Genomic DNA, 27,549 nt, shown 5'->3' on the forward strand with positions numbered 1-27,549 from the left:
GTTCAAGTTCCTATTAGGACGCATACTGGCATCTGCTGAAGGCAACTTCTGTATTTCATAAGCTTGAAGAATTGGGCGATAAAAGGGCTTTAATGCGGTAAAATGTTCACAGACCTGTTTTTACACTCTGCGCTGAGTAAGTACAACTGAAGTTCTACTCATGTTGTGGTTATTCTATAGAAATGTTGAGTAAATAGTGACTGGTTAGACCTAAACATTTCGGTATTGGAACATCCTGTGACCCCAAACGAAATCCAACCGGAAAGACAACGATACTACTGAACTCTGGTAACGTGTCGGTTCTTAAGTTTTAAAATACTTGAAAATAATAGAGGTAATGAAAATACACAAATAGATTAAAAAGGGAAGAGATATGTTTTAACTTGTTTACAAATGTAGTTTTAAGCTTTGTTAAGTTGCAAAATGATTTCGAAACAGTTAACCACAGTAAAACAATTTTTGCGGTTTTAAAATTGAAATTGTAGCTATAATTCACGATTGTTGTGTTGACGTTTAGTGCAAAACCTTTCAAAAATATTATGAAGGGTTTCAGGGACATAATAGCATAGTTGCTTACCTTCTGAAGTTGTAGTGACAAGATGTCAACGGAGAAATACACAAAGACCGCGTAAGATCTCTTTCACGAAAAAAAACGAATTAAGTTCGTCGAATAAAACTTATTCAGACGTTTCGCTTGAACAATCTTGCACAAAAAGAAATGGGTGTTGCATTCGTGCTCAGTTTATAAACACGCTACATTTAAAAAAAATAATTGTGGTAAACAGAATTTTGGACAAAGATGTTTTGAAATGATGAGCGACAGTTCAGCTTTTGATGGGTCTATCTTTTATTTCCCTTTTAATTAACTCCCTGCTTCCTCGATTTTTTTTATCGGCCTCAGTTTTAGAATGCTATTCTCTAAACGGACACCAAAACCCTGCAGACAGTTAACTGATGAATTCCATCCCAGTTAGGAAAAGAGAAAATAAAACATAGCAGAGTATTCATGCTTTTCATCGATCCCATGACAAATATGGCATCAGTCATCGATGTCAATAGTTTTGTTTTTCAAAGAACTCGCTGCGCATAGTTTTGAAATTATACATCTACATCATGAAGAACAGATTGATTCAGTTTCACGGTTCCTCGTCGTTTCATTCACTGTCGCAAAATATACCTTTTTATCAATCCACTACTACGCCACTTAAGCCATATTTGGGCAAGGGAATATGCAAAATTTTATATTGCATTGTACAACAGCGCCATAATACGGACGGAAAGCGGAAAAAACAAAATGGTTGCACACAACAAACCGAAATTGTAGCTGTTGTCATTTCTTTTTTGTTCATTTTTTCAAGCAACAAGTCTCTGAGCACACCAGAATTTTTTCTGATGGTCATAAAGAACACTTTAATTGTTTCTCCACGGCACTAACTTGACCTGGAATAATACCGCGCAACTTCCAAAATTCCCAATCGAATCAGGTGTATTTATTTACAGTTATTTATGCCGAGAAGGGACAATTTTAAACTTTTGGAATTTGAATTTAATGTCTAATCCATACGTTTGACCTCCCGATAATGAAAATGACTGAATTATTCTCAAATGTCAGTGGAAGTTAAGGAAATTCAGGGAAAATCAAGGCTATGAGACTCTAGTACTTGCTTTGCTCCAAGCATGTGAAGTCGTTGCTTAAAGCAATCAGAGCTCATCCCGTTTACTTCGAGGCACAGTTACAAACCGAGTCTAAGCCGGATAATTTTTTGGGATTTTCCACCGCAATTTCATATCATTTTTATATTAGTTTTGAACTTCAATTAAACAAAGCTAAAGCAAAGAGATATAGATAACAGATTGAAGCTGTTTGCGTATTACTACCTTCGCTTCGTCGGTATGTGATTCTTGCCTGGTACCCTGGCACCAGCAGCTCGTTCTAAATAATCTAGAAAAAACCAATTTTAGATCATTGACAAGATAGAGTCACCAATACTGTTTCTGTTTCATTATATTTCTTGGGTGTGCGGCCGCGGACGCCTTAGATATTTTATGAGACTCCACGAAGTTGTAAAAGCCTCGCTTGTCGCCGTTTCTTAATTATAAAGTTCCCTCCACCAACTGATGGAAAAGTGCATCGCGGTGGAATCAGTGAAACCTGAGGAACCATTATTTTGAAAAAAGAAAGCAGTTATAGTGAAATAAAAACAATACCATGTTAACATCGCCTTAAGCTAATTTTAATAGATGCTAAAAGGAACAAGGTTCTGAAATCTATTGACATTAACTCAAATAAATGCGCTTTTATGGTGAGTTAGCAATAATCCTTGGTTATTTTGGAGGCTAAGATACCGTCACCAGCCATTTCAATAAATAGTTGATGCTTAGCAGCAGTGAAAAGGTTTTATTCTGAGAATGCGTGTTTGTCAAAAATTTTAACTGATAATAATGGAAATTGTAATTAGGAAGTTAAAATACTTCGGTTAGAATAATCATCAAAACGTTGATTGTTAAAGGTCAAAATTAATTTTCTTTGTAACGATGCTGCATTGTTTTGAAGTCAGAATTAATGACGGAATCGGTTATTATTAATCGCTTGGGAAAGGGGGAGAATCAGGTAAATTTTATCCTAATTCTTCCACCCCCCATTACACCCTCCAGACCGGTCTCTAACATTGACCTACAAAGATCACTTTTGATCTCTTTGAAAGGAAATTTTTCACACATTTGCTTCCATTGCGCACCTTTCTTTGAGCGCTCGAGCTTCTCTCCATATTATTTGCAATTATATTCTTCCAATTACTATATAGACAAATATCGATGTTATTGTGCTTCTCGCAGACTCAAAGAGATGCTGGATTCCCCTGCGTGTCGTTATAATACATGTAACATTGTGGTAAATATTACTCCGACTGATTCCGGTTCCCATGACATTAATTGACCAGAGGACTCCTACTTCTCCTCGTTTATTCCATGCACATGTATTACAGGATCAGTCCCACCGGTGAAGTTAGTAACATACCATGTAAACCTTACCAATTACAACGATTACCTTCATTTCTTTGATGGATAGATGGTAATTTCTTCCATCTGTGCAGCTGAACAGATGAGATACTCGATAAAACTTTCGGTGGGAAAAATACTGATCTACAAAAGCAAACTAACTTAAAACATGATTCCTGCACAAGTTTTCTTAAAAACGTATTTCATTAGTTTATTATTTCTGGGTTGTGAGAAAATGTAAACTAATACAGCTATTTTGATATAGTAAATTTCTTATTTTGATGAGGCGCACCATTACTCCGCACCCGGTAGAAAAAGCCTTAATCTCATTGGTCCTTTTATGAAGGAAAAAAGTAGTGGTGGCTTATTTCAGTGAGAAGCGATCGAGTATTATCATATGTCATTATTACCTCGTTCAAAAGAGTTCTAATACGGTACACAACCTATCGCATTGGCGTTGTTTTCAAGTGAAGAACCATATAACATAAGCATACTGGCATCTGCTAAGGGCAACTTCTGTGTATCATAAGCTTGAAGAATTAGGCGATGAGTGGGCTTCAATCCGGAAAAATGTTCACAGCCCTGTTTTTACACTGTGCCCTGAGTAAGTGCAACTGAAGTTATAATACATCGTGTTGTTCTTCTATAAAAATGTTTAGTAAATAATGACTGGTTAAACATAAATATCTCGTTATTGGAACACCCTGTAACCCCAAGCGAAATCCAAGCGGAAATAGAGTGATATTTCGGTGGCATCTGTTAGGCTCTCTCATTCAAGCAAACTGAACTCTGAGTTCTTAAGTTTAATAATACTTTAAAATAATATTTGGAAACAGTTGATCACGATTAAACAGTTTTGCGGTTTTAAAATTAAAATGATAGTTTTAATTCAAGATTGTTTTGCTCAATTGACGTTTAGTGCAAAACCTTTCAGAAATATTATGAAGGGTTTCAGGAACATATTAGCATAGTTGCCTACCTTCAATTCTGAAGTTGGTGTAACAAGATGTCATCCGAGAAATACACAAAAACCATGTAAGAACTTTTTCGCGAAAAAAACCAATTAAGTTCGTAGACTAAAACTTATTCAGACGTTTTGCTTCAACAATCTTGCACGAAAAGAGATGGGAGTTGCATTTGAGCTTATTATATAAACATGCTACATAGAAAACAATAACTGTGGTAAAAAGAAGGCAAGTTTGGACAAGGGTTTCATACAATGAATGCCGTCAGGGATAGTTCGGCTTCTGACGGGTCTACCTTTTATTTCCCTTTTAATTAACTCCCCGCTTCCTTGAATTTTTATCGGCTTCAGTTGTAGAATGTTATTCTTTAAACGGACGCCAAAACCCTACAGACTATTAATTAATAAATTACACCCCAGTCAGAAAAAGAGAAAATAAAACATAGCACTGTCTTCATGCTTTTCATCGATCTCATGACAAATTAAGCATCAATGTCAAAAGTTTTGTGTTCAAAGAACTCGCTAAGCATAGTTTCAAAGTTATAAATCTAGATATAAAACAGATTGATTCAGTTTAAGAGGTTCTCGTCGTTTAATTCATTGTTGCAAAATATACCTTTTTATCACTCCACTACTACGCCATGCCCAATTTCCCACAGTATTCAATTATACAACAGCGCGAAAATACGAACGGAAAGCGAAACAAGAAAAAGGTTGCACCCAACAAACCGAAATTAATGCTGTTGTCAGGTTTTTTTTTTCCCTTTGGGTTATTTTTCAAGCAAAAAGTCTCTAAGCAGACCAGACTTTTTTCTGATGGTCATAAAGAATACTTAAATGGTTCCTCAACGGCACTCTCTTGACTTGAAATAATGCCACGCCACTTGTAAAACTCCTTCATCGAATAGGGTGTATTTATTTAAAGTTATCTATTCCGAGAAGTGACAATTTTAAACTTTTTGAATTTAAATTAAATGTCTAATGCATACGTTTGACCTCCCGATAATGAGAATGACGGAATTACCTTAAAACGTCAGTGGCAGTTAGGGAAATTCAGGGAATTTGCTTTGCTCCAAGTATGTGAAGTCGTTGCCCAAAGCAATCAGTGCCCATCCCGGTTAATTCGAGGCACAGTTACAAACCGAGTCTTTGTCATTTTTCACCGCAATTTTCTATCATTTTCATATTAGTTTTGAGCTTCAAGTAAGCAAAATCAAAGGAAAAAGATAGATAATAGATTGAATCTGTTTTGCGTATTATTCTTTAAATAATAGTTTTTGCAGCACGCAAGCGCTATCAACATCTTTGGTCGAAAACGTTTTTTTTTCTGTTTGCTGGTAATGCTCGACTCCATGAAAAAAACAGATTGTTTTCTTTTTTCTTCTTCTTCTTCTTTTTTTTTTTTTTTTCTTTTTTTTTTTCTTTTTTGTCGTGCCTTGAATAAGCAGAAGAACATTACGAACAACTGGGAAATTTCACCCGGTATTTTCAAGTGTACCTGGTCACATCGGGCACTTAGACCGATTCCGTATGGACACAGAACGGAAAAATGACATTCCCTTTAATACTGACTGTTGCCATTACTGTCGCGTCGTCGGCATGTGACCTTGCCTGGTACCCTGGCTCCTGTAGTACGTTCTAAATAATCTAGAAAAAAGTTATTTCAGAGCATTGACAAGATAGAGTCACCAGTATCGTTTCCGTTTCACTATACTTCTTGGGTGGCAAACACTCAAAAACATTTTCGCGGAGTTTTAAAAATTTTTTATATAGTTTTTGCCACAACACGACTCAAGATGATTTAAAAACAATTAATCAGTGCGAAACAATCACGAAGTTTTTGAAATGAAGTGCGGTCCGCGCGATTACAAAGATCAAAGGAACTGAAAGCTTTGTTTCTAACCGTGGTAAAACTAAAGCCGGCAGTGCCATTTGTGTTCTAACACTAACCCTTTTTTTTTAACATTTGGATTATCAACGTGTATGTATACCACTTCTGTGGAATTAATTCCACTCCACTAAAGCGAAGTTATAGATTTTTTTGTTTCTTCGAACCAGATGGAGGCTATTTCACAAAGCGCGATTCTGATGGCATGTTCGCTAGCAGTGCTCGACCGTATCAAGGAAAAAGTTCGCTTCTTTTTATGTAACGGCGGAAAACCAATCAAACCCCTTTCAAACCCCTTGAATTAGCGCTAGAATAACAAGAGGGGAATATCAATCTGAATTTCCCATTCTTAGATTTTTATTTCTGCTCGGTCAGTTAACGTTTTACCTCAAGTCTTCACAGAGGCAGAATTGTATTCGAGTCCTTTCCGTATGATAAGAGTCTTTTTTGCAGTCAATAAGCTTCTTCAGGGTGACATGATGCCGACCTGCTGTATGTTTTATGTTTTAAACGTTAGCTTTCTAAGGAAAAAGAAAACGTCAAAACGGGTGCTATAGCGCAACAAATAAAAACCGACTAGATGCTATAAGATATTTTGTCAGTATCATTTCATTGTTTGAAATGAAATCGCACGGAACAGCGAGGTAGTGTAATTCCAATTTCAGCATTTATATACCTAAAATGTTCCGCGAAAAAATAATATCTCACTAGTTTACAACAATAATCAGTCATAGACTTCCCATTAGAAGTACATCCGTCATGTAAACATCTCTTGATCTCGGTTGCATGTTGAGACCTTTGTTATTTGTCTGCGTTTAAAACTAGACTGTGATTGGCCACAGATAAAAAAAAAGGAGAGATTTCTAAGGCGAAACTAAAAAAGAATCCTGGCTGTAAGTACAAGAATTGAGGAAACTCGATGAGGAACGGTTCAAGAAACTCACCGAAACGGATAAGGGCTCGTGGTTGAAGCGACGCGCACACGGTCAGCAAACATTAACGAGTTCTGCCTCAGCGTGCTCAAGCCGCTTTTGAGTTGAAGAAAAAATTCAATCCAAACTGTCGTTCAGCAGATTATTTAACTACGGTCTGGTCCGGGCATCTATTATCCGCAAAATATGTTTTTGCTAAGAGTCTCCCGAGACAACGCGGGACACTTCTGTGTTTCTATTAGTGGTCGACATTGTTGGCAGAGCTTTGTAAGCAAAAGAAAAAAAAACATGCTTTTTACTACGCGATAATGGACAATGTAAACCATGCTGTTTGCCTTGAAATTTGATTTCGGACTCCCCAACATACCAACCGCAAAACCCGGTGGGGGTTCTGGTTTTTTGAAATGGATCTCCCGCAATTGCCCTGATGTAAATAATAATTAAAAACTAAAAATACCTTAACCCTGTTCGAGATTTTTTTTTCGGGTATAAAGAAGATAACGTTCTAAGAGAAATATGTTTGTTAGTTCTTTGTTGTTGTCGTTGTTTTTTTTTTATCGATCTACCTTGACGTCCAACCACAGGAGACCCAAGCTCTAACAGTAAGCATCTGCGAATTTGCAAATATGTTCTCGTTAAACAATGGGTTGATGAAATATAAGGATTCGCATGGTAATAAACAATCGTGCTCTCAGCATTAAAAGATTTGGATTAGTTTTGAATAGGGACAAACATAACCCCCCCAATTGTTTGTTCTTTTACATCTTGCGAATTTCTTGTGGCTTGTTCAGGGCAATTTAGCTCGGGGTTAGTTCATCTCCTTTTCCCTTTAAATAATACTTTCTTAGTTACACCTGCGAGTAACGTCAACCAAACGAATCCCTTGAACATTCGCGAAGATCAACCGTATCCTTAAAAATGTTTTCGATATGTAACAAGTTTTGTTTAGCTGGTTGCGGAGATGCTGCACTTCTTTCTTTCAATTTCTTAGACAGCTCTTTAGGGAAGATAAAAAAGTCATGGGTAGATTGTGGCGAATAGTCTAACTTGAAATGTAAGAAACTCTTTTGTTGTTTCAAATGTTATTTTCGACATAACAATAAAATACTTTTCCCATTTTCTCTTCTACAGTCATCCTTCATTTCATGGTGGAATTGCCAGGAACAGGTGAGGCAGTGTAATTACAATTTAATATTTAAGTATCTTAAAATCAACTGAAAAAAAAGGATCTGACTGAATTATTAAAGTAATTACTCAGACTTCCTGCTGGAATGACATCGTTTTGCGATTAAAACCTTTAGTTGGAAAACAAAACAAAAAAAGTCAGAGACTGACGGTGCTATTACCCTGATTCCCCAATTTCCACTTTTAAAACCTTTCCTAATTCTAATTTTTCCTTCGGTGAGGTAGAGGGTTTTGATGCCCATTGTTTTTTTATCATTAATGGTATTTTTTTTTCTCTACTCCATCTTTATCGTTATTACTATTGTTATCATCAGTATACATTTTTTCGTTTATTTATTTATTCCTTTGTCTCCATCATCAGAATTATCACTATTGTTACAATCAATATACATTTTTTTCGTTTATTTATTCCTTTTATTTTTTTCCCATAGAGTGCCAAGCAACCTGTTTTAAAAAGTCATCCTACATATTTTCGAAAAGCGGAAGACATTGGCGTCAAAACTGGTTTGTCTGTGACAAACAGGGAGGTTACTTAGTCTCCATCGAAACTCAAGAAGAATGGCAGTTTATCAGTCATGAGATTCAAAAACGTGGTACTTCGAATACTAGTGCGTGGCACATTGGTTTAAGGAAGAGAGACGGGGATTGGATTTGGGAGAGTGGAGAAAATCTAAGTATTTCGAAATGGCGAGATTCTCAGCCAGATGGTAACGACTCTTGCGCGGAAATATCTAAGAATGGAGGCCTCTTTAATGGTATCTCTTGTCACGATAAAAACGCCTTCATTTGCGAGATGCCCGGAGGTAAGATCACATTCCAACCATAAAGTATATTATGTGCTGAAATATTGCAGTCTTGCACTTGTGTCAGGAAAATTTCTCTTGCTTCTTAAAAGTAAAAATGTTGTTCACATAATATGCTCGGCTCACCTAACTTGTACGTGTGAGCGACGAATGAACTTTTAAGCGTGTATCAGTAGTTGAACATAATGGGCATGACAAAAACGGGGACACATGTTTCAAAAAAAAAATGATCACCCAGGGATTTTCCCTTTTTTGCATCGCCTGCAGCTGGAAAAACAGCGATGGAAACTATACATTTCACAACTTTTGTCGAGCGCGTTGAGATTGGGATAATCTAACCAACGGAATTTTCCCTTGCCACAAGTTACAAGGCGTGATCACTGACGTCAGTGAGTGAATCCCTGTTCTTTTAAACATCACGCATCGAAGTATGTCTGCCTAAGGTCTTGAGTACCGGTACTGAAGACAGAGTGCACAGTTTTTCCCGACCTTAGCTTGTGAATAACAGTTTTTTCTTTTAAACTCAACGAAATATTTTCCAAAAGAACCCTAATGATTTAGGGCTTTAATTACGGCAAGATCCTCCATGAACTGAACAATTTTTGAACGAGTAAATGGTAGTTGAAACAGATTGAGGTAATGCAAATTAAATAGAGGCTTTACCGAAATATTTTTATTTGTGTGATGGAAAAGGTGATTTAAAAGGCTTCCAAACAAACTTTGAAACTTGTTTTTTAACAAGTATCTGTCACAACCTGACACCTGTAAAGTAGAGAGCGTGTAAGAAACAAAAGCGCATGCACGTTTTAAAAAAAGAGAACAACAACATCATCAACGGCACTGGTTTGGCAAACAAACTTAAGTTCAATGTCTGTAACGGGAATTTTTTCTTTAAAAACAGTAAATGATCGTACAGAAAGTATTACTCACTTCCATCAACTATTGATGAACGAAGTATAGCTCTGTTCAGTCGGTAAATGGAAATTGATTGCAAGTAAATTTAAATCTGTTTCGAGATTGAGGGAGTTTGCTCGTTTACTTGGTGCAATCGCGTGTGTAAATCTGGTCTTTTGTCAAAAGTGGAATTTTAATGCCGCTTTTTCTCGTTGAATTCCTTCATTTTCTGTTGTGAAGTTTACGGTACAAATGTCCATACTGAGCGGACTTGGAAAGACTTACCGAAAGCGTATTTAAAGTATAGAACTGAAGATATCGCTCACTGTTTTTTAATGAACAAATTTTTTGAATGAATTCAGATATAAAATGAATGAAAACCCCATCAATTAATTCAATTTTAAACAAATACGTTACGTTCTAACTTCCTGAGTTACTTCTAGTGAAGGTCTAGGTTAATTACAAACGGTTTTTATGCCGCGTGTCAATCCATTAAATGGCATATTTGCTACCAAAAATCATTTCAAAACCATTATTTTTGCCGGCAGCCACAGTGACTTGAGAAAGAGAAGGAGAGGATTAATAAGTAATTAATCAGCTTGATTTGCTTTAAAGTGATTTACGTAAAAATACTTCTCAGCTGGCAAAGCAAAATATATTTATGAAAAAAGGCAACGAAGCTGAGGTTGTAGCTAGCGACTCGAGCAAGCGTTGCATTTTAAGGACGAGTCATCACGGGGTTTGAACCTGTTTTTAATACGACTGACTTTAAATTCCAAACTGCATGAAAAATGGAAAAAAAGTACAAGCAAACCCTAATTAATTTATCTTTACTTACTTTACATGTCAATGTTGATTACCGCCACCTAGATAATCTTTTGATTTTGTCCCATGTACTTTAAATTGTTGTTTTTGTTTTTTCCACAACCTTTCCCATAACAACTGTATGCGGTGAACTGCGTATCTCCAGTTACACATTTATAAGAACTTACATTCACATTTAATTTTACGTTTTTTAAGTCTGTTCAGATGGGGGAGAAAGAATAGGGGGCGGGGTGAGGGTGGTGTCAGCTCAACAAGGAAATAATTAATTTTCAAAAACTCGACTACCAAAATTACATGAACTCACAGATAATCTTAGCTGATGTGAGGTTAACTAATTCAGAAAAGCAGGTTAGAGATGGCGGACGCCGTAAGGAAGAAAGATGTATAATATTAATTAACACTGATCAAACATAAACTGGAGGTTTTGAAAAAAAAAAAAAACAAGAATTATATAAAAAAAATCATAAAACTGTAAAAAAAAAAAAAGGAATTATATGAAAAATAAGTCCCGTTTTCTCTCTCATTTATTTTTCTCCTTTATTATGATTGTGATTTTAATCTTTTTATGTCATCATTATTATTATTATTTATCACTTTGATTATCATTATGATAATTAGTATTTTTGCTTTTATTTTTATCATTTTGTAGAATGCCTAAATATAACTTTTAAAAACTCTTGGTACATAATTTCGTTGCGCGAAACTGAATGGCTCCATAGCTGGCTCTTGGTCAGAGAAGCCTGCGAAAACCAAGGAGGGGACCTAGTTTCCATTGAAACCGAAGACGAATGGAATTTCATCAATGACCAGATTCAAAGGCGAAATACTACGCAGTATGAAAATAAGTGGAGTATTGGTTTGACAAAAAAGGCCGGGAATTGGATTTGGGTGAATGGAAGACCGCTGACTATTTGCAAATGGGAACAAGGGGAGCCAAGAGGTGAACACGACGCGGCTTTCATGTACAAGCGGTCCAGTAATGGGGAACAGGGCGTGTTTGGTGGTGTTAATGTCACAAGTATAGGATCTGGCCACGCTTATATTTGTGAGATTTCCGAGGGTAAGTTGTTATTTTTGTTGTTGTTTTGTTTTGTTTTTTCTGTTTGTTTGCTTTCTTTAATATTATTTTGAGGACACTAACGGCAGCAGAAGCGCTTAGGCATCATAAAAACATTATTTGATATCGTTTGTGGAACTTATGAAAGGATTTACATAAACCCTCTGACAGTCAGAATCAAGTTTACACTAACATTTGAATGAATGAAATATGTTTGAAACGATATCAATTAACGTTTTCACGATACAGATGTCTAACTTTTAGCTTTGTGAGCAGAGGAAAATTACAGATGGTTCTGTTACCAGTAATAACAGTAAACTTTCAATCATCAGTTATTTTCATGTAGTTAATATATTGTTTCGATTGAACAAAATGATGGTGAATACCAATTGCGAAGAAATATCAATCCAATTGCTTTTTTAGATAACAACGTGTGATGACGTGAAGAGCGTTATCTTTTGCAAAGAGCCATGCCAGGGACTCATGTCTGTTGAGATACATGCCAATTATCGTTTTATAAAACGAATACAAAAGACTTGCAAATTTATTTCTTCTTCGCATAGCGGAATCAGTTCTGTGTTTATTCTATTTTATTTTAATATCCGCTTGTTTGAGCTATAAAGTTGTAGGTTCTAATTTAAACTAATTAGAATATGGCGGACATTTCGGTCAACCAAGCAACCATTACTCTATAGCGAGGTTAGTACGGGTTACCTTAGCTCTCGTATGTCACCAGAGTGCGTATATACATTTTCTTGTTTAAAAAATGCTCAAAACCGAATTCGAATTTTATTGATGTCCCGCTTACCAAAAAGATAAACGTAGGAATGCTTAGCATGCAAGACTTATTATTTTGGCTGGGAGGGTTGTGATGGGACTCTGCGTTCTTAACGGTTTCAGTTTTGTTACAGAAAAAGAGGATAACTTTTAAATTAACGAAAATATTGAATTACTTCTCCTTAGCAGAAAGGAAAAAAAAACCTAATTTATCTGACCTCATACAGGTTTTTTGTGGTCTGTTGCCTCTACTGTATAAAAAAAAACTTTTGAGCGAAAATAAAATGCATCGGTACCACGCTTACCTTTGAGTCCTTCGGAGCTGTTGTTTGGTCTCGCTTTATTCCCAGTTCGAGAGCGAGCGCGTTGCGGGACGTGACCAAATAACTGTTGTAAAACAGACTACCCTTACTGGCGTTCCATCTAGCTATTACGTAAGTAAAAGAAAAATGGAGGAGGTTATGCACATGTGCGGTTGCGTGCCTAACTTGGAGACCCCAATCGGGCGCACCAAGAAGCTTAGATACAGAGTGATAAAGTACGCATTTACAAGAGTTCGTGCAGCGTACCGCGGGCACCTGGTTACTGATTACAAAGGGCTTCACGTGGGCTGGCAGAGTTTAAGCAGCGCAAACAAAGGAATTTGGCGTTTTGAGCAGAAAGTCATAGTGATCAGTTCGTAGTTGAAAGCTTCATTGATTCTCGGTAATTACACTGCAAGAGAAACGCTAAAGACGACATGAAAAGACTGATTTGAAACTGCGAATATCTATCGAAGAGCGACGTGAGAAGGAAAGACAAAGAGCTCCGGAAAAAAAAAGACTGAAAAGAGATCAACAACAAAGAAAAAGCAAACTAGAGAGGAGCCCAGAAAGGAGAGACAGGAGGTAAGTTGATGCTTATCTAGTTTTCTCCTACGCTAAGTCCCAAAACTATTTTAACAGTCGTTAAACAATTCATTACGGTTTTACTACAGTGAAGTATTCAAACAATACTCTACATATTCAAAACTGTTTACATAATGTCTTTCATAATTGTACACATTCTAATTGTACACATTCTATTTGCATAATGTCTTTCATAATTGTACACATACTATTTGCCCCTCACACTTCTTGGCATCGGTATTTTAGAGCGATTTTTTTTTCAAGGCCGCGTGAAGGGTAGCACATCGACCGAAAAATGACTACCCTCAAAGTTAAGTCAGAGATTCTCTATAGTGAACTTAGAAACGTGGTAAAGTTTCTCGCCAAAATTTGCTTCTTTATTCTGGAAAATTTGCGAAAACTGAAACGAGCTTCGGTAGCCGTAACTTGGCGTAAAGTAATGCCCCGAGTTGAGACAACTGAATTTTGCTCGTGAAAAGTGCAAAAGAAAGCAAGCTCTTCTCAATTTGACAGATATTTATTTGAAGGATTGACGAATGTTTTAAGTTTAAAACGGGACCATTTCATTAAATTTGAAGCTCGCGAAACGCTATTGGAAATCACCAATATTTCAAAATACAAATACCGCATTTCCTAGCAATTTTCAAATTAGTACTTTCCCTGTGTGGTATACCTCAGTATCGGCTCAGAGTAAGCTCGTAATAAGTGGACTAAGTATTGTTTTCGAGGATATAAAAATTAGTTTAAGGCTTTTCATTTCCGCACGGAAAGACCAGGCTAAACTTTTTAAAAATCGCAACATCGTCTTTACGTCACGACGGACATTCTCTAACTAAGCACGCCTTTGTTAATTCCAAAATTCTTAACAAATTTTAGCAGCAAGCAACGTGCTCGATCAGTGAAATCAATACAATAAGCTACCCTAACGACGACAGACTGGTTTTTATAACTTCTTTCGTTTCAAATTGTCATTTATTTCCCATGGCGAAATTGTCTACAATAACACATTTTGTAAAGTAGCATCAGGCGTCTGTTTTTCTTTCTTTGTTCGAACACATTTAAGTTGTAAGATAGTTTTGAGATAAAATTGAGCTTCCTAGTGGACCTGAAAAAGAACGATTCACTCATTTACAGAAGTAAGTCAACAGTTCTTTTCCAAACTTTGAAGAAGGACAGCAATCTGAAATTAGTTTAGATGTAACACATTCCAACACTCAAGGGTTCTTCACGCAAGGCTGAACGTATTGCAATCTTGCTCACATCTTGCAATCTTACGGCCACAAATAATCGTCAATAACTCAAAGTTTTTTTCCAAATTTCGACTAATTAGGAAATTCTAAAATTAAACTTTATCATCCGAAAGAAAACACAAAAATCACAGAATACAGAAGGGAAACTTCAATTGTGCTAGCTAATTTCCTCCATTGCCTTTCATATTTTTGATCACATAAACTTCAATCAGTTGTAAAGGGTTTCCTTGAATTGTATTGTAAATTGCATTGTAAATTACCCAGGTAGACTTCTTCTCAAATGGTCAGCTTGTAAAATATTGCTTCTCAAATTTTACTCACTTATAGATACTAAAAATATATGGTTGCAAGAAAAAGCACACAGCACCAAATCAAAGGGCTCTTGGAGCCAGCTCATTCATTTGCATTGATTTCTTGGACTTGCTGAATATAGGTACAGTTAAATTCGTTTTATACGAACTTTCAAGACTTTTGTATTAAATTTTATTTTATTTTTGCGCAGTTGCGTGTTAAGAAAACTTGTGCATTCGTCGTGATGGGAATTGGAAAAAAGGTTATGTTGGCTGGAGGTGAGATGGGCAGAAGTAATTAGGCAGGCAGTGTCCTTTTTGTTGGTGTGTGTGTGTGTTTGTGGGGCGGTTCCTCATGTAAGCCAATGACAATATAAGGCACATATGCGCAAATCAGTGTGTGCATACCCCTGAACGTTGAGGACCAAGAAAAAGTATACATTCTCAGTCTGCATTTTGTACCCGGTCTGCAGTCTGTAGTCTGCATTTTGAACCGACCGGATTTGTATTGCTGTTTTTTGTTCGAGCGAGCCTCAAGTCCGGATCGAAATATCGGGGCTCGAAAAATTATTTTAGTGAGACTATCTTGGCCGCTATGATTGATGTTTGAACTGTATGTTGAAGAGCTCCCGAGGACAAGCACAATCATGGAGCAATGATTACTTAATATCAACTGAAGACGAACGCTTCCGCGGCTTAACAGGCTGCCTCTGATACCCTTCTGCGTGATCACAGCGTCTTGAAATGAGCTCGCTACGTGTCCCCTAGGTGTGGAAATTTTGGCTTCTCAATTCAAGTTGCATTTTTAGAAATTCGGAACTGTAATTTGTAGTTATTATCTTTATCAAACCCTACAAACATTTTATTTTTTTCCGCGTGAATTTCTGAGCTTCACCGAAATTAATTTAGATGTTTACTAAGTGGAGAGGGGTAGGATGCGAGACTATTTCCGTTGACAGTCTGAAGTGCAACTTCCCTCCACGGAATACAACTTCCGTCCACGGAATACATCTTCCGTCCACGGAATACAACTTCCGTCCACGGAATACAACTTCCGTCCACGGAATACAACTTCCGTCCACGGAATACAACTTCCGTCCACGGAATACAACTTCCGTCCACGGAATACAACTTCCGTCCACGGAATACAACTTCCGTCCACGGAATACAACTTCCGTCCACGGAATACAACTTCCGTCCACGGTCGAGAACTTCCGTCAACATCTGGTTTACCTCAATATCTCATTCATTGCTTTCAGCATAAATGAGCTAAAAAATCAAACTGAAGTGACTATACCTGTACATGAAGATCATAAAATTTTGAAACATTTGTTTTTATTGGTGATTGACTTGTGATATTTTTGAAGTTTTTCCTACTCATCTGCAGGTTAATTAGATTTTGGATTTTACATTCAATTAACAATTGGTTCTTACGTCAGCGTGCGTTCATCGATGAAGCACGCGGGAAGTTTAGAGAGCACGAAAGATGCGTAAGAGTTGCTCGACGCTTAGCCGTGAGCAACTCCAGCTTTTTCAGTGCTCTCCAAACTTTCTGCGTGCTTCATCGATGAACGCACAACTGACGTATGAACCAATTGTTTTAACATTTTCAACCAGATGGAAAAATTTTTTTCTCGAGGGATTTGTTTGCTGACGTCATGAGCGTGCACAATAGGAATATGAAGCACGCTCGCGCAATTGAATTTGATTAGACAAATATACTAGCTATGTTATAAAATTGGTTAGATTTATTCATTGATACTGTTTCATCATGGCTTGTTTGCATGAAATGGTAACTGTAATTTAGATTAAGAGATGTTTTGAGGCAACATCAAGGATGAATGATCTTTTAAAATGGAATACTTTGGTAACTCTCCTCATTTCATGCAACATCATTTAGTATTTCTGGAGGGCAATTAAAGAAAGCGGGTTGTAAAAAAGTAATAATTTTTTATTCAGCTCAGTATTTAAACATGAGAGTAACATTTTATGTTTTCACATGTAACAGGATGGTCCAGCCGAAGATGGCCCGGAAAAGTAGTGAAATCTACTCTTGGTAACAAGGGTGACTTTTGGAGAAATTGGTAAATACGTCTTGGCTTGTACTTCTGATGATAACAGTTTGCTGACAGAGGAAATTGAAATGTCAGTCCCAATACAGGAATGTACCTTTCATCTGACCTGTACAAAGAGAACTGAAATGGTGTATTTGTGCTTGGCACAACTACTTTATTTATAGTGGAACCCCCCTCCCCCCCTGAGAAAAAAAGTTAATGATTTTTTGTAAACACGAATGTATGAGAGAAGCTCTGGAGCCATTGACCTTGTTTTTGTTAGAATGCATAAGGTTCAATGATTGTAATGATTACTTGTCAGCTATCAAACTTTTCACTTATATTAATCATAGTTGTAACTGCATGATTGCCATACGTACTTCTTCAAAAGTTGTTGGAGCTGAGTCTGTAGCCTGTCATCCTTTGTTAAGAATTGTGCAATTATTTAATTTTGCAGTATTTACCACGTTGGCAATAAATATTCAGGCTCAAGATTTCAAAAGTGGTGTTCTTACAAATGCTGTTACCCATTCTTCAATTGATCACAATATATTTGAGTTTAAAAAGAAAAAAATCTGGAAAACCAATAATCCTCTTCCAATTAGGACTGAAATTCATGGGCAATCTCCTCTTTGACGTCATGTTTTTATTTTGACCTCCTCCTTCCCTTTAATGTTTAGGGGTACATAGATTATCCCTCTCACCCCCTGTCAGTGAATCAAGGGGAACAATCAAAAGCTTCTTTAGTTGGTGATAATCTCTTTTATTCTCATGTGCTTAATGTGTGACTTAGGGGTGGTACTGTGGGGAGAAATTAAATGTGAGTCATTGTTAGAAGGGTTTTAAGGATTAATGCGTAAACTGTATTTGAAGGTTATCGTTCCAGGTAGGCAAAACACTCATAAATTACCGGTAGTTGTACATAAGTCTTGATCGTGTTGTCGCAAGGACGTTTGACTCAATTTGATTTAAATAACCTAAACTGAATAAGTAGAAATATGGAATTTATTTATTTATTCTCCTTTAAGTGAGCATCAAAGTGATTAATGTACTCGAGAATGCGATGGTGTTAGTTACGAAAAAACGTGCACAGAAATTAGCGCCGGAGAGTATCGCGATCAAGCCAATAGCTAAGTAATAAAACATTTATCCAACTACCGTATCATTTACCTAAAGCCATTGCTTATTAGTCTTTTCCTCTCATAATAGCGTTAACAATGGGGATGTTCGAGGTATTTGTAATGTATTCCAACAGTGTCCGTTCGTTTAGCACAGTTCGGGTAAAGTACTTCGTAACAGTGGCGACTTATGGTGTTATAACACATTTAGTAAAACCTGTGTTGAAAGAAAACCGAAAAGGTCCTCGTTAACGTCCACTTATTATAAAATATCCGTTTCGTTCAAGTTTTGTAAATTGAGTAATGGTGACAAGCTTAAAATTACCGTTTGCGTTCCCTGTAATTCGCTACCCAATATTTTGAAAAATATACAAACCTGTGCCAGAAGAAAAGCCGTAAACAGCAAAAAAGAGCTCGGTTAACATGTCTTTGTAATCGAAGATTAACATTCTCATCCGTCTTAAGCATTGCCGTCGCCATCGCCGTCGCAGCAAGGTATGATACTTTGTATAGGTAATCACATGAGGCTAAGTACTATTAAGGATTAATTGCACGAGAGTTCTCAAAATTTTCCAATTTTCCAATTTTCTTCGCGACTCGGGCAATTTGGAAAATTTTGAAAACTCAAGTGCAATTAATCCTTAATAGTACGAGGTCTCATGGGATTACTTGTTTATCAATAAAGGGCAAAATTTATACGAAGGAAAATCACGCGCGCAGTCTATTTTTATCTGGGAAGCAACGGATTAGCAATGCAACGGATTAGCCAATCATTAACAGGTAATCATGCCCTCTCTTGATTACTAAAAATGCCCTCGATTAAGAAAAAAATGCCCTCTCTCTCAACCAATCAGCGCTCAGTAATTTTGCCCTTTATTGATAAATACAGTAAACAGTAAAAAATAGCTCGGTTAACATCTCGTTCTAATCGAAGATTAACATTTTCATCCATCTTAAGCATCGCCTTCGCCGTCGCCGTCGCCGTCGCCGTCGCAGCAAGGTATAATAGTATCTACAGTAAATAGTAAAAAAAAAACACGGTTAACATGTCGCTCTAATCGAAGATTGAAGTGATAAACAAAGTTTTGAAGTCATGACATGAGTTTATATGAAATCTGCATAAGTACGAGTTTTGTCAACATTAAAGCTGTTAATGAATGTGTACGAGCACATGTAGATGTTGAAAAAACTGTTAACCCTTTAACTTCCAAGATCTAATTGTTAACTCTCCCTCTAGCTGCCACACATTTCTCAGTTAGTTGGATGTCACAGGGAGATGCTACATGTTAATCACTTCTGGGAGTTAAAGGGTTAAATGCGGCGAATATTTTGCTTAGATTTCTCATTAAAGTAACCTGTATGAGTAAACTCCTTTTTTTTATAATCTTGCTTTTCCAGCTCACGCTGCATTCTAATTTTTCGACTAAATTCTATTTTCTTTCAATATATCTGGAACTCCTGGTGTTAGGTATCACAGGTCTATTTAGAACTTTTCTGCACCGGTAATTGAAAGAAATTTTGCAGCTGTTGGCGCATAATTTTTTCCCCTGACTCTGTTAATGGTCTATTAGGTGTAAGGATTGGGACTGATAGTAATACTTACGATTTTTCTACATCAATAACCCCTACAGCAATACCCCCTAGAGGGGGGGACTGCTCCATCACTCCGCCAAGCGGCATCTCACTGGAGACTAATTTCAGTCTGAGCTGTAGCAACTGGGAAAATGACAACACCCCTCTGTCCTACCAGTTTCAATACAGGCTAGAGAATGGTTTGTACAATGTGTTATATCGTGGCGTTAACAACAACATAACTACCTCTTGGATACCGCCTGGGATCAGTACAGATAATTTTACTGTCAAAGTTATCGCTACAGTGACCTACAATTGTGGAATTTCTGCCTCCCCAGTCTCTTTGAAAGTTCAGGTAGGTCGCTGACCATTAGTTTAATGTTTAGCGTGAAAGGATGTGAGAATATTTGAATTCTTTTAGTCCCTATTAGTAATAGATTAATTATAGTTATAGATAACTACTTTTGACTTTTGCAGATCAAGCCATCTCCGAATGTAACACCCGAATTTATCGCAAACCTTCGTGAGAAATTCATTAAGATCAAAAACCTGACAGAAGCGGCGCTAATAGCAAACGCTTTACTTCGATCAGTTTCACATGAAACCTCAATGGATTTGCAGGAGAAATACAAGGTACTTTTCAAACTCAATTCGTTACTTAAAAAGTGAAACAAAACTAGTTCATTCTGATAGTATCCGAAAAGCAAAGAGTTTACCAAGGGCCAAACGTGCAAAAAAATGAGAAGACATTTGTATGAAGAAAATAATAACAATACAAAAAAATCAACTTTCGAAGAACAGACAAGTATAATACATTAAATATATCAACATACTTTTGAGAAAAATGGAGGCTTATGCGTTAAATATCTGATGTTTTTGCAGCACGAGAATTGTTTCGTGCATTTTAAGCGTTGACTTTCCATTATTCTCGCGATTCACCTTCCGTTCTGACGAATGAAGAATGCTGAGGAGAATGCTTTGAATAAATTTCAAAGGAATGCTTACAACGTCTTGAAATTGAGGTTTAAAAATACATTTCATGGGCAGAAATCACCAAATATTCCTTTTTTTTTTCTGCTTGGACGTTTTTGGTGATTTGATGCATTTAGATCAATCATGCCCTTGCAAATCATTTGATGGGTTTTAACTGGCAATGTCATAGGGAAATCTGATACGTTATGTCTAAATATGTCTTTAGATCAATATCTTTGGAACGAGCCTCACATGGGGGATACAGTCTGGTTGCCTATTTCTTTACTGGTTTTAATAACTTTAAGCTAAAATCTTTATGGTTGTTTAAGGTGATGAACGACATCCTTGATAAAATTTCGCCCTTGGAAACGAAAACTGTTTTCGACCTGCTTCAAAAATCATCAGTTATCGGCTCTGCTCTTCAGGTTGTGGAGAAAGTGCCCCATCAGTTTTTGGTAAGTTAATTACGTAATATTGTTTGGGGCTGGAATAGCGTTGGTGGTTACGTCAAGTTTTCATACCGTGAAACTATTTGACCAGAAAAGCTCAAGAAAAACAGCAATAACAACAACAGCAAAGACGAAGAAAACGGAAATGAACAAGCATAAAAACAAGCAACTATTGCGTTATCAAATGAACCAACCTATAGTTTTGTACATACTTTAACTAATTCGCCACAGATTATCTCTAGGACGGTCATAGGAAAGAAATCTGAAAGCAAGCATTTTTAGCTTCATTTAAATTCATTTGCACTCCACAGAATTTCTCCTTATCTGCTATCAGTTCAATGACGTCACGACTATGGTCTCTTGCCCAGAAACAAGACGTAGCAGACATATCACTGACAAAGCAATCAGCAGAAAACTTGGCTTCATGTCTTAATAGCGTGTTGAAGGCAGCAGCAGTGATTGCATCAGAAAACTTCAAATCAAGTTTTCAACAACTGGTACTGTAATGTACATTAGTCTTTATTCATTGGCGAATGGTCCATTGATGATTGTTGTAAACCTAACCGTTACTCCCTTCTTCATTCATATTTGGGACCTTTTAAGGTTTGTTTGTATGTATGTTTGTTTTAAGCTTGCGAAAATCCATAGTTTGCTTACATTATATGGTTATTTATGAAATTCCTACAGGGTAAACTACTAGTGAAGATTTCAATGAAGGCCCTCGAGAAAGTTGCAGACTCAGTGTTGGCCTTGACAGTACCTGATGAAAGAACGGTATCATTCACAGCGGGACAACTATCCATGACACTCGGAAGATACAGCCTTGATAGACTTTCAGGACTGAAAATAAAAGCAGGAAAAGGCCAGTTTATCTTACCGTCTAAAAGCCAAAAGTTACTCTCTGGAGTGAACAAAACAAGTTTTGTAAGTGTTCAGGTAAGTATTCCTGCCCTTCAGGCAAATTTAAATCCAAGTTTTTTTTTTTTTTTTTGCAGATACCGACACCAGTCAAGTTAAAATAGCACTTAAAGGTTGCTTATTACCTCCAGCAATCATATTTCTTGTTTTGCTTTTGACGTGTTCAACTCTGGCACTTGGGCAACAAAAAAGAATCGAGTCATGTGACCGAAGTGGCCACATGAATGTTATTTATTTTTCGTTGTTTTTCAAATATATTTTCAGTTTTATTTTGATCTCAACTTATGATAACTTATGATTAATAGTAAGACGGAGTACCATGTTTATGTGTTCAATTATAGCAGTCCACAGAACAAACAAGCAAAATTCTTAATTATTCTTCTTTTAGATGCTCTCATTTTCTTTCAACCCTTACACTTGGGACGCCACAAAGGAGCGAGTTGGCTCTGATGTTGTGACCCTGCACTTGAAAAACAACGACAGCGAGCTTATTAAAGTATCAAATCTTACGGAAGAGATTGTTATCGTTACGCCTCTAAAACTTCAGAAAATCTCTGCTTCAGAAAAGTCATGGTATTTCACAAAGAACGATGATCTACGTTTCCACGAGGTAAACGTCAAGTATGAAAACACCCTGTTGATGTTGGATATCGAACCTCAAGATCCAACCGTACATCTGTTTGTCTATATGCGTTTTGGTCAGCGACCGACAACTCAAAACTACGACCTCAATGCTACTATCTCTTATGACAAAAAGTGTGTTTGGATGATAAGCGCACATGACAAAAGTGACGGGCAACCGGTCTGCTCCGTGAATCCACGTGCGCCGATACAAGTTCTGGCTGAGCGTCCTGGGAAATACTTTCTCGGCTTAAAAAATTACAATGCCACAGTGAACTTGTCTCACACAAGGGAGAAAAGATCTTGTCTTGGTGGAAGGCGAAGGAAGCGCTCCTGCTTCGAAGTCAAAGATCCACCACCTGCCCCGCCCCAGAGTGAAAATGTCCCTCTGATGCCAGTTTATGATTCCACAACAGACCAGAACTACACTCTGAAGGTGATCTTGGGTAGTTGTGTTTACTGGTCAGAAACATGTGACAAGTGGATATCATCTGGTTGTCGGGTAAGTGAAAATTAAATAACGCTTTTCAGCGCAATCTTTTTTATCTAATTTGGAATCGTATTCAACACTATTCAGATAATTTGAGCTTTCCCGAGTAATGTTTGCAAAAGTGCTGTGGTATTGTAATAATCTTCACTCATTAAGCTTATCATTTAATTCAGGGTAATCTTTGATTAGAGAACATTTTCAGACGACAGTCGAATCGATTTGATAGCCAACTGAGGCATAGAAGCGCCTTAAAACAAAAAAGATACAGTGTGATTTATGGTGACAACCAAAATGATAATTTTTTATCATTAACATCTTGCATATATGATTTCAGGTTTTAGCAGAATTAGATGGATTTTTAAGCTGTAGCTGTAGCCACTTGACATCATTTGGGGGAAGTCTTTCAGTGGAACCGAATCCCATTGAAAAAGGTGATTTAAAAGGCTTCCAAACAAACTTTGAAATTTTTTTTTAACAGGTATCTGTCACAGCCTGACACCTGTAAAGTAGAGAGCGTGTAAGAAACAAAAGCGCATGCACGTTTTAAAAAAAACAACAACAACAACAACAACATCAACGGCACTGGTTTGGCAAACAAACTTAAGTTCAATGTCTGTCACGGGAATTTTTTCTTTAAAATCAGTCAATGATCTTACAGAAAGTATTACTCACTTCCATCGACTATTGATGAACGAAGTATAGCTCTTTTCAGTCAGTAAATGGAAAGTAATTGTAAGCAAATTTAAATCTGTTTCGAGATTTTGGGAGTTTGCTCGTTTACTTGGTGCAATCGCGTGTGTAAATCTGGTCTTTTGTCAAAAGTGGAATTTTAATACCGCTTTTTCTCGTTGAATTCCTTCGTTTTCTGTTGTGAAGTTTACGGTACAAATGTCCATATTGGGCGGACTTGCAAAGACTTACCGAAAGCCTATTTAAAGTATAGAACTGAAGATATCGCTCACTGTTTTTTTAATAAACAAATTGTTTGAACGATTCCAGATATAAAATAAATGAAAACCCCATCAATTAATTCAATTTTAAACAAATACGTTACGTTCTAACTTCCTGAGTTACTTCTAGTGAAGGTCTAGGTTAATAACAAACGGTTTTTATGCCGCGTGTCAACCCATTTAATGGCATATTTGCTACCAAAAATCATTTCAAAACCATTATTTTTGCCGGCAGCCACAGTGACTTGAGAAAGAGAAGGAGAGGATTAATAAGTAATTAATCAGCTTGATATGCTTTAAAGTGATTTACGTAAAAATACTTCTCAGCTGGCAAAGCGAAATATATTTTTGAAAAAAAGCAACGAAGCTAAGGTTGTAGCTAGCGACTCGAGCACGCGTTGCAGTGCCGCTGAGCAGACAAAAGAAAATCCGGACCGCATTAAGAGCCACAAAGATTGCAGGACTCGTTACCGTGCCCTCTTAGAAAAACAAATAATAAATACAGCTCTTTTGGGAGACGTTTTCGGGAAAAAGCGTGTCAGAAGTGCAAGCGATAACCTTGACAGGTATTGTGGGTGGCTTTCAGGTCATGGTCAGACGACCTCAGGATTTCAGGGAAATCTAAGAAAATGTCATTTTAAGGAGGAGTCATCACGGGTTTGAACCTGTTTTTAATTCGACTGACTTTAAATTCCAAACTTCAGGAAAAACGGAAAAAAGTACAGGCAAACCCTAAATAATTTATCTTTACTTACTTTAAGTTAATGTTAATGTTAATGTTTAGGGGTACATAGATTATCCCTCTCACCCCCTGTGGGTGAATCAAGGAGAACAATCAAAAGCTTCTTTAGTTGGTGATCATCTCTTTTATTCTCATGGGCTTAATGTGTGACTTAGGGGTGGTAATGTAGGGAGAAATTAAATGTGAGTCATTTTTAGAAGGGTTTTAAGGATTAATGCGTAAACTGTATTTGAAGGTTATCGTTCAGTAGTATAAGTGGGTCGGTATAGCGTGTAGCCAACCAGAATCGAGCATTTTGGTCACGTGGTACAAATGGACCAATCAGAATCGAATATTATCACATTCCATTCTAATGACGTCACAAATACCGAGTGGGCGCCTGTGCACTAGTTTCATCGCGGGCGTGGTTGTTAGGCACGCGGTCAACTCACTCATCAAAACACATTCATGTAAAATGCATACAATAACAACTTTTATTTATAATTCACATGTCAACTTGTTTTGGTTTTGTACATGTTTGTCCTTGCAACTTGTTTTGCTTATACTACTTCGTTCCAGGTAGACTAACATTCATAAATTACCGGTAGTTGTACATAAGTCTTGATCGTGTTGTTGCAAGAATGTTTGACTCAATTTGATTTAAATAACCTAAACTAAATAAGTAGAAATATGGAATTTATTTTTCATTCTCCTTCAAAGTTTTGAAGTCATCGCATGAGGCTTGTACCACAGGTTTATAGGAAATCTGCATAAGTACGAGTTTTGTCAACATTAAAGCTGTTAATGCATGCGTGAGAGCACATGTAGATGTTGAAAACACTGTTAACCCTTTAACTTCCAAGATCTAATTGTTAACTCTCCCTCTAGCTGCCACACATTTCTCGGTTAGTTGGATGTCACAGGGAGATGTTACATGTTCATCACTTCTGGGAGTTAAAGGGTTACATGCGGCGAATATTTTGCTTAGATTTCTCATTAAAGTAACCTGTATGAGTATACTCCTTTTTTATAATCTTGCTTTTCCAGCTCACGCTCCATTCTAATTTTTCGACTAAAATTTTATTTTCTTTCAATATATCTGGAACTCCTGGTGTTATATATCACAGGTCTATTTAGAACTTTTCTGTACCGGTAATTGCAAGAAATTGTGCAGCTGTATGGCGCATGAATTTTTCCCCTGACTCTGTTAATGTTCTATTAGGTGTAAGGATTGGGACTGATAGTAATACTTACGATTTTTCTACAGCAATAACCCCTACAGCAATACCCCCTAGAGGGGGGGACTGCTCCATCACTCCGCCAAGCGGCATCTCACTAAAGACTAATTTCAGTCTGAGCTGTAGCAACTGGGAAAGTGACAACACCCCTCTGTCCTACCAGTTTCAATACAGGCTAAAGAATGGTTTGTACAATGTGTTATATCGTGGCGTTAACAACAACATAACTACCTCTTGGATACCACCTGGGAATAGTACAGATAATTTTACTGTCAAAGTTAACGCTACAGTGACCGACAATTTTGGAATTTCTGCCTCCCCAGTCTCTTTGAAAGTTCAGGTAGGTCGCTAACCATTAGTTTCATGTCTAGCGTGAAAGGATGTGAGAATATTTGATTTCTTTTAGTCCCTATTAGTAATAGATTAATTATAGTTATAGATAACTACTTTTGACTTTTGCAGATCAAGCCATCTCAGAATGTAACACCCGATTTTATCGCAAACCTTCGTGAGAAATTCATTAAGATCAAAAACCTGACAGAAGCGGCGCTAATAGCAAATGTTTTACTTCTATCACTTTCACATGAAACCTCAATGGAATGGCAGGAGAAATACAAGGTACTTTTCAAACCCAATGCGTTATTTAAAAAGTGAAACAAAACTAGTTCATTCTGATAGTATCCGAAAAGCAAAGAGTTTACCAAGGGCCAAACGTGCAAAAAAATGAGAAGACATTTATATGAAGAAAATAATAACAATAACAAAAAAGTCAACTTTCGACGAACAGACAAGTATAATACATTAAATTTATCAACATACTTTTGAGAAAATTGAAGGCTTATGCGTTAAATATCTGATGTTTTTGCAGCACGAGAATCGTTTCGTGCATTTTAAGCGCAGACTTTCCATTATTCTCGCGTTTCACCTTCCGTTCTAACGAATGAAGACTGCTGAGGAGAATGCTTTGAATAAATTTCAAAGGAATACTTACAACGTCTTGAAATTGAGGTTTGAAAATACATTTCATGGGCTAAAATCACCAAATATTCCTTTTTTTTCCTGCTTAGACGTTTTCGGTGATTTGATGCATTTAGATCAATCATGCCCTTGCAAATCATTTGATGGGTTTTAACTGGCAATTTCATAGGGAAACCTGATAGGTTGAGTCTAAATATGCCTTTAGATCTATATCTTTGTAACGAGCCTCACATGGGGGATACAGTCTGGTTGCCTATTTCTTCACTGGTTTAAATAACTTTAAGCTAATATCTTTATCGTTGTTTAAGGTGATGAACGACATCCTAGATAAAATTTGGCCCTTGGAAGCGAAAACTGTCTTCGACCTGCTTCAAAAATCATCAGTTATCGGCTCTGCTCTTCAGGTTCTGAAGAAAGTGCCCCATCAGTTTTTGGTAAGTTAATTACATAATATTGTTTGGGGCTGGAATAGCGTTGGTGGTTACGTCAAGTTTTCATACCGTGAAACTATTTGACCAGAAAAGCTCAAGAAAAACAGCAATAACAACAACAGCAAAGACGAAAAAAACGGAAATGAACAAGCGTAAAAACAAGCAACTATTTCGTTATCAAATGAACCAACCTATAGTTTTGTACATACTTTAACTAATTCGCCACAAATTATCTCTAGTATGGTCATAGGAAAGAAATCTGAAAGCAAGCATTTTTAGCTTCATTTA

At 36.9% G+C, this 27,549-nt stretch overlaps 2 protein-coding genes across 2 annotated transcripts; both read left to right on the forward strand.

The window, feature by feature from the left end:
• On the forward strand, positions 1-21,936 carry LOC113676095 (sperm receptor for egg jelly). The gene is made up of 9 exons (XM_089214806.1): positions 1-136; positions 7,913-7,948; positions 8,398-8,769; positions 19,493-19,848; positions 19,971-20,126; positions 20,795-20,920; positions 21,226-21,411; positions 21,602-21,850; positions 21,910-21,936. Exons 1-9 carry the CDS (start codon positions 103-105, stop codon positions 21,934-21,936), a joined length of 1,542 nt encoding a protein of 513 aa, XP_089070932.1. The 5' UTR covers positions 1-102.
• LOC149051798 (uncharacterized) lies at positions 21,258-27,524 on the forward strand. Its single transcript, XM_089214818.1, has 7 exons — positions 21,258-21,411; positions 21,602-22,955; positions 23,278-23,374; positions 25,882-26,192; positions 26,315-26,470; positions 27,139-27,264; positions 27,501-27,524. The coding sequence occupies exons 2-7, from the start codon at positions 22,221-22,223 to the stop codon at positions 27,522-27,524; spliced, it is 1,449 nt and encodes a 482-aa protein (XP_089070944.1). The 5' UTR covers positions 21,258-21,411; positions 21,602-22,220.
• The last annotated feature ends 25 nt before the right edge of the window (positions 27,525-27,549 follow it).

This window comes from Pocillopora damicornis, chromosome 1 (assembly GCF_964200805.1).
Source record: "Pocillopora damicornis chromosome 1, jaPocDami1.2, whole genome shotgun sequence".
Taxonomy (NCBI): Eukaryota; Metazoa; Cnidaria; class Anthozoa; order Scleractinia; family Pocilloporidae; genus Pocillopora; species Pocillopora damicornis.